This window comes from Syngnathoides biaculeatus, chromosome 10 (assembly GCF_019802595.1).
Source record: "Syngnathoides biaculeatus isolate LvHL_M chromosome 10, ASM1980259v1, whole genome shotgun sequence".
Lineage (NCBI taxonomy): Eukaryota > Metazoa > Chordata > Actinopteri > Syngnathiformes > Syngnathidae > Syngnathoides > Syngnathoides biaculeatus.
Genome location: NC_084649.1, coordinates 31,531,247 through 31,543,833, shown reverse-complemented (window position 1 = coordinate 31,543,833; position 12,587 = coordinate 31,531,247). Strand labels below are relative to the sequence as shown.

At 43.7% G+C, this 12,587-nt stretch overlaps 1 protein-coding gene across 1 annotated transcript in view; it reads left to right on the top strand.

Annotated features, from left to right (window-relative positions):
* ldlrad2 (low density lipoprotein receptor class A domain containing 2) overlaps positions 1 to 12,587 on the top strand; it is a 41,942-nt gene that overhangs the window by 3,853 nt on the left and 25,502 nt on the right. The window contains exon 2 of the mRNA XM_061833042.1: positions 7,403 to 7,888. Coding sequence (XP_061689026.1) covers positions 7,403 to 7,888 — 486 coding nt within the window. The remainder of the gene's footprint in view (positions 1 to 7,402; positions 7,889 to 12,587) is intronic.

The following is a 12,587-nucleotide window of genomic DNA, read 5'->3' as shown; positions in this document are numbered from 1 at the left end:
TTCTGACTCTATTTTTAATAAAACCCAAATTCCAATGAAGTTGGGATGTTGTGTTAAATAAAGACAGAATGCAATGCTTTGCAAATCATGTTTGACACATTTAATTGAATACACTACAAAGACAAGATATTTAATATTGTAGCTGAGAAACTTAACTGAAGAATTTTACCGACAAAGCTTCAACAATTAGTATCCTCAGTTTCCAAACGTTTATTTAATATTCTTAAAAGAAAATGTGATGGAACAGTGGTAAACATGACACTGTCGCAGCAATAAAATGTTGGCCTCACAGTTTTGAGGACCCAGGTTCAATCCCAGCCTGCCTGTGTGGAAGTTTGCATGCTCTTCCCAAGCCTGCATGGATTTTCTCCGGGAAACTCCGTTTTCCTCTGAAGTGTATTATCGATGTGTATCTCTTTTATGATTGATGTGTATCTCTTTATTGATGCGTATCTTTTGCTCACATTGCTCACACATGCCAAATCATCAGTTAACATTACTGGAGAGACCAGTTATTACCAGCTTAGTCATGATGAAGATAGTTTGGGATGCTCTTATTTTATGATGCGGTTCTCTTTGTGATGTTCTTTATTTGTGATGATGCTCTTTATTTTCCTTTATACGTTTGTGATGCGGAATAGGAGGGGAATGCTGTAAGTCCTCTGTATCTTTGCACTTCTGATCTGCTACAGTCATTGTCTGTCACTCATTTGTGCCCACAATATTCTGTAAGTAAAAGCTTCGAAGAAACTGTTCATCATCTCCAGCCTGTATTTGGATAACCAATATTCTCACTACCCGAAATTAAACGAACAAGCGGCGAGGAAAAAAAGCGTCCTCCAACAATTGGTGACCCCGACGTGATTTCGGACTGAGGTGTTGGTTGACAGACAGAACATCGGCCGGCCAACAATTGACCCCTCCATACAGGGCACTTAACCACGCCTCCTGAAGTGACATCATGCCACGTGTGCCTACGTCAGACAAAGAATTAGCAAAAAGGGCGGTGCAGCAAGAAAAGAATCGAGCGAAACTGTCCGATTTACCGGCTGATTTCTCACTCGCATTCTTAGCTAACAGTGAAATATCGTTGAAAAGCAGACAGCAGGGCTTCAAGTATTTCAGCGAGGCGTATTTCAATGGTATTTACATGCATATCAACGAAGAAACCATTGATATTAGCACGAGATCTTTCCAGAATCAGAGGAAGACCGAGAAGCCACATAATATAATATATTATAACTCAAAGACGAATTCGTCATTGACAGTTTCCTATTTTCGTGTTACATATCACACTTGTGTGCAGAATCTGTATGTGTATCTGTATAGCCGTTTCTGAACCGCCGTATGAAGGAAAAGAAGAAGGCGAGGCTTGATTTACGAGTTGTTTCTCTCGTTTTCTTTGTGTAACATCACGCGCTCCCCTCAATAATTATTCTTGAATTAGTGCCAAACCTACGTAAGTCCCGACCGTGTACGACAATCACTACTTTAGTGTCTTCAAACATCCTTCCTTCAGTCTTGGTGTCTCGGTGCACGTCGAAGGCTTTTAGGACTGCTAGTCCGGTTTAGCTTAGCTAATTAGCCCCAAACAATGGGACACGTTTGTGCAGTCAGATCATCGCAAAATATCGCTCAACACAGATCAAGTGTGTCAATCATTCACACTTAGCTATGTTATGCAAGCGAAGAACTGCTAATTCATTTATATGAGACTTGTATTGAAAATCAAATATAGGGCATACCTTCGTGCAAACACAGTCCGGTTTACCTTGGCTGCGAACAAAGGGACACGTTTGTGCAGTCAGATCATCGCAAAATATCGCTCAACACAGATCAAGTGTGTCAATCATTCACACTTAGCTATGTTATGCAAGCGAAGAACTGCTAAATCATTTATATGAGACATGTATTGAAAATCAAATATAGGGCATACCTTCGTGCAAACACAGTCCGGTTTACCGTAGCCGCGTAGCCGCGAACAAAGGGAAACATTTGTGCAGTCAGATCATCGCAAAATATCGCTCAACACAGATCAAGTGTGTCAATCATTCACACTTAGCTATGTTATGCAAGCGAAGAACTGCTAATTCATTTATATGAGACATGTATTCAAATATAGGGCTTACCTTCATGCAAACATATCTGTTCCGGTTGATGGATTCAGTTGATCATGCGGTCTTCCACAAAGTTTGATCCATCGAAGACATTTTTCATACTCGGTCTTCTGTTACGGTTGATTTTAGATTGATTCAGTTGATGATGCGGTTTTCCACAAAGTTTGATCCATCGAAGACATTTTTCGGACTGGGTCTTCGGTTTTGGAAAGGGTACGAATTGAACTCCACCAACTAGCCTTTCAGGATACCTGTCGTCACTATTATAAAGTCCGTGACTACACCTCTTAACCATATCTATTGTTAAAGAACCCAAATACGCAAAAAAACGCCAACAGAAGCTATACTGGACCATGCAGCGTTGTCTGAGGAAACTGCGGGTCCAAAAAAGGGGCGTGGTTTATGCAGATCTCTGGCCTGTGATTGGTCAGCGACGCGGATGATGCAATTTCTACGGAGTGGTCAATTGACAAGGTGAGAGGACATTTATCCTCCAAAAGTGATCTTCTGTTTGTTAACTGGTGTTGAGGTCCGTGTCACGTTTGAATTTGTGTCAGTGTGAAATTAGTTTCTGGCTGGTTGAACAGTGGGGAAATTGTGGGTGGTATAGGCCTGGGTTAGAGGCCCTGGTAGGACACCGTCGCGTCCCACCTAAATGGTTGAAAAGCCATAGAGTGTGTGGGCGTACCACTCTAAAAAGGGTTTCGAAGTACCCTGTGATCGGAGGTTGTGCCGACACAAAAAGGTTGTAAATCCCGTGACTTGCAGATAGACCACTGGTTTGAAGCCAGTACAAAACTTTCTGAATCGAGAGGTTGTCTCGTTCTTTTCGGAGAATCCTAGAGACTAGAATTCCTCATTCGAAATTAAAGGACAAAGTGTGCACTATAAAAAGTTGAGAAGAAATACCCGGATGAACAGTGAATTGCGCAATTGTAATTTTAATTTAGGGGAGGTTGTTTCATTCTTTCAAGAATCCTAGAAACTAGAATTCCTCAAATAAAATAAGATTTTAAGAGTACTTTTGAAAAAAAAATCAAAGAGGTTCGACCACTTTTGACAAAAGACAATTTAAATCAAAATGCAGGGAGAGTTTGTCAGGGAAAGTGAGTGGTTCGATTTGCGGCAAATACCAAACCATTCTGAACAAGTGGTGCTAAGTTGAAAGAATGGATGAGGAAATGTTGTGAGAATGGATGGTTTCCTCCAATGTCTTCAACTGCGTGTTTGGTGACATTAATGAGGGAAACGGAAAAAGCTTGTGCTAAAAGAGCGGCAGCTCTCAAATTGGAAGTGGAAAAAACTAACAGGTTGTCTCCAAAAGGTAGAAAGGTGAGAGAGAATGCTGAGAAAGTTGTGGAAATGAAAGCGAGAGCAAGGATGATGGCGATGGGATGTGTGTTAAAGTTGTCCCGTTTGGCTGTCAAGGAAGAGAGTGTTGGTCTGGTACCTTCAACACCCAAAGTGGCCTCCACGCTGCCTCCTTACTTGGAGGAGGAACATCTTTTGGCGTTGTCTCCAAATGACCCATGTGTACCACCTTACCATGAAGCCAGGAAATTTCAGGCTCCAGTGTTGAATGTAACTGCCGGTCGACTTGAAGTAGATGTAGATGATCAAACGTCTCTCACTCACTCACAACAAACATCAAACATGAATCCGGTTGCAGTAACTCTGGCTGCTGGAGTGACCACCGCCATTAAAGAATTCGAAGGAAAATTGGACAAAGTTGTGGATTTGAGAGCTGACCCATTTACACGTTTGAATCGGCTAGGAATATACAAGGCGGAATTAAATAGACACCAAGAGATTCCACAAAATATTAGAGATCAACTTGAGGGAATCACCACTGAACATGAAGACAGAGCGAACGCTGAAGTGGAGGAGCAGAAACTTGCCCTCCGCGCAGAACAAGAAGCAGCCTGACTGAAGAGAGAACAGGAATTTTCTGTCTACGCTGGAAGAGGCCCTTCAAGTGGGGAAGTGGAAAACAGGTTGTACATTGATCAGTTACAGAACCAAGTAACAGAATTAAAGTGTCATGTCCAGAATCTTTCAGGTGCCCACGACTCTGTTCTGGATCAAATCGGAGGTCCTGAAGACCCCGAGAAATCTTCTGAAGGTCCAGCTTCTCCTCATCGGCCTGTGACTTGTTCCCAAATCTTACAGGCTCCCATGTTGGCCAAAGTTGTTGGCTACTGGTAACTCTGCTATGTTTTACAAACCTTTCTCTCCCACTGATGTGAGTGTGCTGATGTAAAAACTTCCACCTATGCGATCTGGTGGTGTAAATTGGCTTCAAGCAGTGCATAGAGCGGTTACAGGACAAATGTTAACAGCAGGTGATATCCATGTCCTTCTTACACAATCATGTCCACTTTCACAGTTGAATACTCTGATGCAAAATTCAGGTTTTTCTTCTCTCCCCGATCATTAGGCTCTTACACGAGAAAATTATTTGACCTTGTCTACAGCACTGGACGCTTTGTTTCCACTTCCCGAGTGTGTTATCTCAGATATGGTGTTTGCTCCCAAAGCAGATGAGGAGGCCGCGGCTTTTGTTGACCGCGCCCTCACTGATTATTCTCTGAAAACAGGACACGCTCCTACGGCCTCCGCCTTGCATTCACAAGTGTTCTGAGCAGCTATTTTGAAGGCCGTTCCCAAGTCTGTGGCGCAGGCCATGGAGGCCAATCCAGACCTTCCTGGTGCTGAGGTTGACCCGTGGTTGTCACATCTTAAACATCATTTGAGGAGATATGCTAAAGAGAAAGAATCTCAGGTAGACAAACACAAAAGTACAGAAACACAACTTGCTATGTTCCAATTGCAATATCTGAAAAATCAGGAAGAAGCCACTCATGCTGTGATCTCATTTCCCTCTGTCAGTTCCGAGTGCATGATGTATCAAGCAGGTTCATTCATAGGTCGAGGTGCGCCCCCTGGTGGCAGTGAAATGTGCTTCAATTGTGGACGGCCTGGTCATTGGGCCTGCGCTTGCAGACAGCGACCTCAGGTGTCCAGATGGAGAGGCAGAGGCCAACAACCTGCACGTGGCTACAATTGACGAGTTTACAACCAATCCCAAGAGGGAGGACATCTCTTACACAGCACCAGCAGCAGCAACAGGGATATCCCTCAGTGCCAAACCAGCAGTATCTCCCGCGCTCTGGTGGACATTTTCCGCAATGATGGTGCCCTGAATTCACATGTTTAGGCCTGCAGGAGCCTTTGATGATCCTGACGGTAGGAGGATTAACTTTATCATTTATTGTCGACACAGGAGCTCGGCATTCTACTATAACAGCCCTGCCACCTGATACCTCTCTTACCAGGAAAACCATCTCACTTGTTGGATTCAAGAGTAAAGAAACTGCCCTGCAATTAACCACTCCAGTGACTGTTCAATGTTTTTCACAAAAATTTTTTTGCATTCTTTTGTGATCCCCACCGCATCCTATCATCCTTGGACCCACAAAAACAGTGGTACACAGTGATTGACTTGGCAAATGCATATTTCTGCTTACCACTGGCAGAATCAATATGACACGTGTTCGCATTTACCTATGAGGGAGTGAAATTGCAGTACAAAAGACTTCCACAAGGGAATTTTCAATCAGGTCCTGAAGGACTTGCTGTCCTCATGTGAGTTGCCCCAAGGCTCAGTGCTCCTGCAGTATGTGGATGATCTCCTCATTGCAGCTGAGACATCTCAACAGTGCATTGAAGCCACACGAGCAGTGCTGGTCAAGTTCGCTGAGCTGGGCTTTAAGGTGTTGAGGAAAAAGTTGCAGTGTTGTCGTAGGTCTGTGGTTTTCTTGGGACGCGTAATCACACCAGCCGGTTTGGCCATGCCCACCAGTTCCATATTGCGGCACCCACGTCCGGAAACAGTGCAGGACATGCTGTTATTTTTGGGGCTGTGTGGCTATAGCAGAGCCTACATCCCATGTTATGTGGATGGCTCTGTTGGTGGTCCGCCAAACTGTTCACAAAATTACTGGGTTCGCACCGTTCGAACTGTTAACAAGTCGCCTAATGCCAGGTCCTAGCTCCACCTTGGTTCACAACACTTAGTCAACACCACGGGATCCCGACATTACTCCATAAGTTTACCTCCGAGTGCTGTCCAGGAAGTGGACTGACCCTCGCTGGAAAGGACCGTTTAGGGTTCTGGCTAGAACCTCACACGCCGTCCAATTGGAGACCAAGGGTCATAAGTGATATCATTACTCGCAGTTGAGACCGGCACCTGACTTTGTACCTGACAATGGTGAGCGTGAAAGTTGACTGCCCGGACGGGCAGGTCAAGAGAGGGAAGGTGAAGATGATCAGAATTGAGTCTAAATCAAATATGTCAACAATGTCAACAATGTCTGTGCCTGAAAAACAATTAACAATGTCAACAATGTCTGTGCCTGAAAAACAATTAGGACGCGTATGTCCAAGTTCTTTTACGATTACGATTTTATTGCTTTGCCTCGCATCAATATGCTTTGTGTGGACCATGCTGGCACTCGAATCTGTTATACAGGATGAAAGAAGTGAAGGAGTGACTGTGGACAGCGGTGTGTGCTTATAGCATTCATGTCCAATGTGGCAGAACACACAAAAGAAAAAAATGCTATGAAACAAAGAAAGTTCACAATTTTTAGTTGGATGTTCCAATTTGGGTGGATTTTTTACATTTCAAGGTTTCAACTGAAGAAACTCTTTGTCAGTTCAGTTAGTGTTAGTCACCACCAAATTAAAACCCTGTATCCCTCAAGTTTTTATCGAGTGTTGGCAGAGTCTTATTGATGATCTATGAAACGTTGAACTCTAATCCTTCATTTAATAGTGCGAAGGTCAAGCATACATTACATTCCATAATTTTTCACTGCACCGTGCGAAACAGGAATTGGCCTAAAATTATACATGTTTCATGTTAATCTATTATGGAATTACTGGATCTCTTCTGTTTATTTAGTCTCAATAGGTGTGTCATGGTGGTAAAGATTGAGCCTCACTACTAATCTTCAAACAAATCCAAGCATGAATGCCAGTTTAGTTTAGGCCATACCCAAGGATGAGGGCAGAACCTTTGATTATTTCCAAAGCAACACAACATTATAACTCCAAAAGATCAGTTTGTTGCTTACTGAACTATATCCTTGCACCCAGCCCTTTTGCCAGCAACCTTGAAAACTTTGCTTTCTTTGTTCGAGCAGCCCATTCCATGCTGTTTTAACTGTCATTGCAATTGCTGTTAATCTATTTTATTTGTTGTGTGCTTGTCTTATCAGTGAATGTGGTGGACTTCTGCGGTCAGACTGTTCGAGGTGATGGCATGATCATTAACTCCCACCAGGAATCTAAAAAATACTACTTTGTAACAATGGGAACCGATTGCCACATCACGATGCAGGCCAGCTCACCAAAGGATAAGGTCCAGTTCCACTTTCGCTTTTTTCTTGTTTACAGTTTGTTGCGAGTAGTCCCTCTGAGCCCAGCCCCTCTGTTACCCAAGTCACCACATGGCTCTGCTCCTCTAAAGTCCAAACTAGAGCCAACCTCTGGGAAAAACCCAGGGGATCCCTGCCATGCAGGCTCTTTTGTTCAGTTTTATGATGGATGGGACAGAAACGCTCCAACTCTTGGGCCTCCACTTTGTGGGAAGAGTCCACCTCGGCCAGTGCTTTCGACAGGAAACTACCTAACCCTACGACTTGTCACCCGGGGAACTCAGCCCAGAGTGGACTTTGTGGGGGACTTCACATCATTCAGACTTGGTAAACACATACGCACACATACATAAAGACTTCGTAAATTTTTAATCACATACCTTGTTTGACTGAAACATGCAGTAAAACGGCTCAAACACAACAGGAAAGTTGTTTTTATTCAGCCTCCTTCTGTCCACTGAATCCACTGAAATCCTCTTCTTCAGTACCAGAATTAACGAGCCATCGCAGCCCGGCACCGCAATGGGCCACCCCGGCTGACAAGGCCAACGGCCAGGGTGGCTCGTCAAAGCCGGCCAGGGTGGCTCATTTTCGGCGCCGAGGTGGCTTATCATGGTGCCGAGTTGGGCCGTTTCATGGCGTTGTTCATAGCCGCCCCTGTCCACGATGAACAACACCACCGAGTCGGGGTGCTTTACAGCGTTGTCGTTGCACGCGGCTGAGTGTGCCATTGTCGGGAGCGCTGTTCATAGCCGCTGCCATCCACGAGCTGACGCGGCAGTCTTCGCTGGGGAGCCTGACGCCATCCGACGCGTACATCGACACATTTAGCACGCTTGTCATACGTACGCAGATCTTTTGTTACGTTATGAGAGACCGATTACGTGGTCCGGCCCAAACTATTATTTTTTTAGTAGGTGTATACACACGTAGTTGTCATTTGGAACCCACGAAGCTCTCGTCCTTTGCACCCGTGCTTCGCTTGACCGACACTTCCGACCAGTGACGTGATTTGATGAGGTAGGTGCACTAGGTCTTCCGGCCGGTGACGTGATTTGATGTCGTAGGTGCAGACGCTCTATAGAGGGCTGCGACTGACGTCACTACCGAGCATGCGCATTAACTTTTTGTCATATTGGAAGACAAACAAACCCGTGGGAAGTTCGAGTGCTTTAGGTGTTGTCAGTTTTCATCTAGTTTCTACACTGTTTCTTCACTTGGAATTTGATCTCCATGTTCGAGCAAGGCATGACAGACCCTTCTGCCAAGTGTAAACATGTTGACACCATGCCAGCTGTCAAAAGGAATCGTTACAAAGAAAAACTTGCTCTGGTGGATCGATTTGACCCTCACAAGTTACCCAAACAGGAATGGACAAAAAGATATGACATACTATCCTGCTGTAATTTACCCTGACATTGGGAACTGTTTTATCTTCACTCCAAGTGTTTATACCATGGATGACCTGAAAGCTTACAAGAGCATAGATGCATACAATCAGTTTGTGTGTGGCTATGTTCACCATGTGGGAGCTGATGTCAGAAATGGATACTAACTCGTCAGTGGAAAGGTCAGTGTTTACATTTCATATGATCTATATTTCATTACACTGTGACTTTTCTCAGTTCAGTGTAGACGTTCCCGCTACAGCTTTTTAGCAAATCCAATTATTTAATTCATGTACATTTAAATGTATATAATGTTTGTGAGGCCAAGAGTAATTTAATGATCATTTCCAACTTATAATTTGACAGTTAAGTAATGCCATGGAGGAAAGAGTATAATTAATTTCTTTTTGTTATATTCCATCTCTTTGTACTACATATGTTTTCAAAATCATAGTATTTGAAATTTTTTCCTAAAAAATCTAAATTCAGTAATATTATTTAAATATGCATGATAATACAAGTATAAATGCATGTATGTTAAAAACTCTAATATTACCTTTACAGGTTCTCCATTCTCAAGAATTGTGAGAAAAGCCCCTTTAGCCTTGAGTGATTGCTAAACAAAGTTGGAAAATTGTTGCTGCACATTGCAAGTGCAAGGCCGGCCTGGGAGAAGCTTGTTCACATGGTGCAGCCCTGCTGTTTTGGGTTGAAGCCAACATCAGGATACCGGACTCAAAGACTGTCATGCAAGAGAAAGCATACTGGAAGCTCCCAACACTTCCTTGAAAGTAGTCAGTACAAAAAAAAAAATCATGTTTTTTATATAGAAATGCGCTGTAGCCAATGTTATGTAAGTGCAAAAAGAAACAAACCAATTGTACTTCAAAATTGTATTGTCTCATTCCCCATCTAACATGTCAGGGTGTTCTGTACCCTGAAAATTGTGTTTAGTTCTACTGGTAACAGTTACTCACTGTATTTCTAACAAAACCTATGTGTGTGTGTGTGTGTGTGTGTGTGTGTGTGTGTGTGTGTGTGTGTGTGTGTGTACATATATATATAAATTGCAATAAATGCCTTCCAAATGTAACAGATTTCTTTGTTTTCAATTTTGAGCTGTTGATACTATCTTTGAATAAATAAAATGTTCAAAGAATAATGCAATGTAAGCTCAACCTTATAAAGCATGCTTGGGTATTATATAATTCCACAAAGACACGCATTTAAGAATGCTCTTCACATCATTTTATGAATAAAAGGACTGTTAGGTCCAAAGCACGGACTTCTCGCTCAATGTGGACCTAGAGCTCACAGCACCAGGATAGAATGATTGAGACAGAGGCAGAGTTATTTTTTACTAAACTGCAGTTTAGGGAGAGCTTGGAGGAGCAGAACATATCCTCCACACCCGCACGTAAGACTCTCTCCGAGCCCCCCCAAAACCACACATTTTATTGAGTTTCACACATAGGGAGGGGGAAAGAGGTTTCACAAGACAAGTAAAGTTGTTATACAGAGACAGTTAATCTTCTCAAGGCCGGGTGTCCTCTGAGTGGACACAGTTCTTCCTGTTACAAAAACCCACAAGAATGCAACTATCATAAATTTGCAGTCACCTTGAGCTCTTAAACTTCCCATAGACAAACAGCACACACACACATCCCTGCACAGCAACAGAGTAATTAAAAAAGATTTATGACACATGAGGAGATACATTTCACAGGCCTCTGTGAAATGTGTAAGCTTATCTTACATTTCCCCCCTGTTGTGGATTTTTGGAACATCAATTGAGCTCAGTCTTATAACAGGTTTTAGAGCACAACATCATAATAATGCACAACATAGGTACCCAGTCAGGGGGAGGCGAAAACCCTCTTAATAGGGAAAAATTCCTCCCCTGCCCTCCGCTTGGAGCGACAGCCTCATGGCCTGGCTGAGAAGGGAATCAAAATAAAAAAATGGCAGAGAACACAGTAAACCTAAATAAAGAGGGAAAGAAAGCGGAGGACAGAGGTTACTAGCACATGTCCTCACCGGTGGGGTTTGGTTCTCAGTACCGCACCCGTAGACTGTAGGAAATCAGTCAGTATTTACACCGGGTCGTCACCATAGTAGCTGCTTTAAGTGACAGGATGGACCTTTTTGGTGTGGGACTGGTGAATCCACGTCTCTCTCTCCGCGATTTTGACAGCTGTGGGTGTGGTCAGGAGCACTGTGAATGGGCCTTCCCACCTCGGGCTGGACCAGCACTTCCTCTTGATGACCTTTATCAGCACCTGGTCTCCTGGAGTCAGCGATTCCTGTGTGGAAGGGGGAGAAGGACCTGGCAGATCATTTGCTCTTTTCACATTGTCATTTTGGAAAAGTCTAAGCAGCCAGTCTGTCATGGGGTCAAGTTCCCCTTTTTCCTCCTGTACTCCTGACGCTTCCCATAATGGAAGATGAAAAGGTCTTCCTTTTACTGCTTCAAAAGGTGTGATGCCTGTTACTTTTGGAACTATTCTCATGTATGTTTTGACTAAGGGCAAACACTCTGGCCATGGTTTCCCTGTTTCTTCCATGGTCTTTTTGAGTCTAAGTTTGATAGTGCCATTAGTTCTCTCCACTAGTCCTGCACTCTGTGGATGATAAGCACAGTGATGTTTTAGGCTGATCCCTAGATGTTGGGCCATTTCTCCAATAATTTGGTTAACAAAATGTGACCCATTGTCACTCCAAATAACTTTTGGAATACCGTGATCTGGGATGATGTTTTTACATATAGCTTTTGCTACTGTCAGTGCATCTGGCTTTTTTGCTGGGAAGATTTCTACCCATTTTGAGAATGAGTCCACTATTACTAAGCAGTATTTGTGTGGACCGGATCTGTTCAGTTCTATGAAATCCATGTGGATGATTTCAAATGGGTAAGACCCTTGTGGGCACTTCCCTCTTGTAGGTCTGACATTTCCCTGAGCATTGTGTTTGCAGCATGTGAGGCACGATCTGCAAAAATTTTTAAAATAGGTAATGAGGCCTTTGGTACAGTAGAAGTTATTTTCTACTATCCCCACCATCCCCCCTGTTGAGACATGGCTTGGCCCATGACTCAATTTAGCCACTGCTTGAAAAAGACTCAGAGGGAGGCAGGGTTTGTCCAAAACTCTGTAAATGCCCAGGCCGTCCATTTTTGCTCCTGCTGCAGTCCACTGTTGCTTTTCATTCGGCGGGGCATTGTCCTGCATGTCCTTCAGAACTTGGAGAGGGATGATGTCTTGCTTCTGCGAAGGATGTGTCGTTCGTTCACTTATCTTCATCTGTGCTGTCTGCTTCTTCTTGAACATGGGTGTGGCTGGTTCCCATCGCTGCTTGTCTTGCTGCTTGGTCACCTTTAGCATTCCCTTGGGAGACTGGATCTGTGGCTTTCGTGTGGGCTTTGCACTTACAGACAGCAATTCTCCTTGGGAGTAGAACTGCTTGGAGTAAGGCTTTGAGCAGATCAGCATGCTGGACTGGTTTCCACTTGATGTTTGCATGCCTCTCCTGGCCCATTGTGCAGCAAAGACGTGGAGCGTTGAATAGGCATATTGGCTGTCCGTATATATCGTGACCTCTTGACCTTGAAAGAGTTTGCATGCTTCTGTGAGTGCCACGAT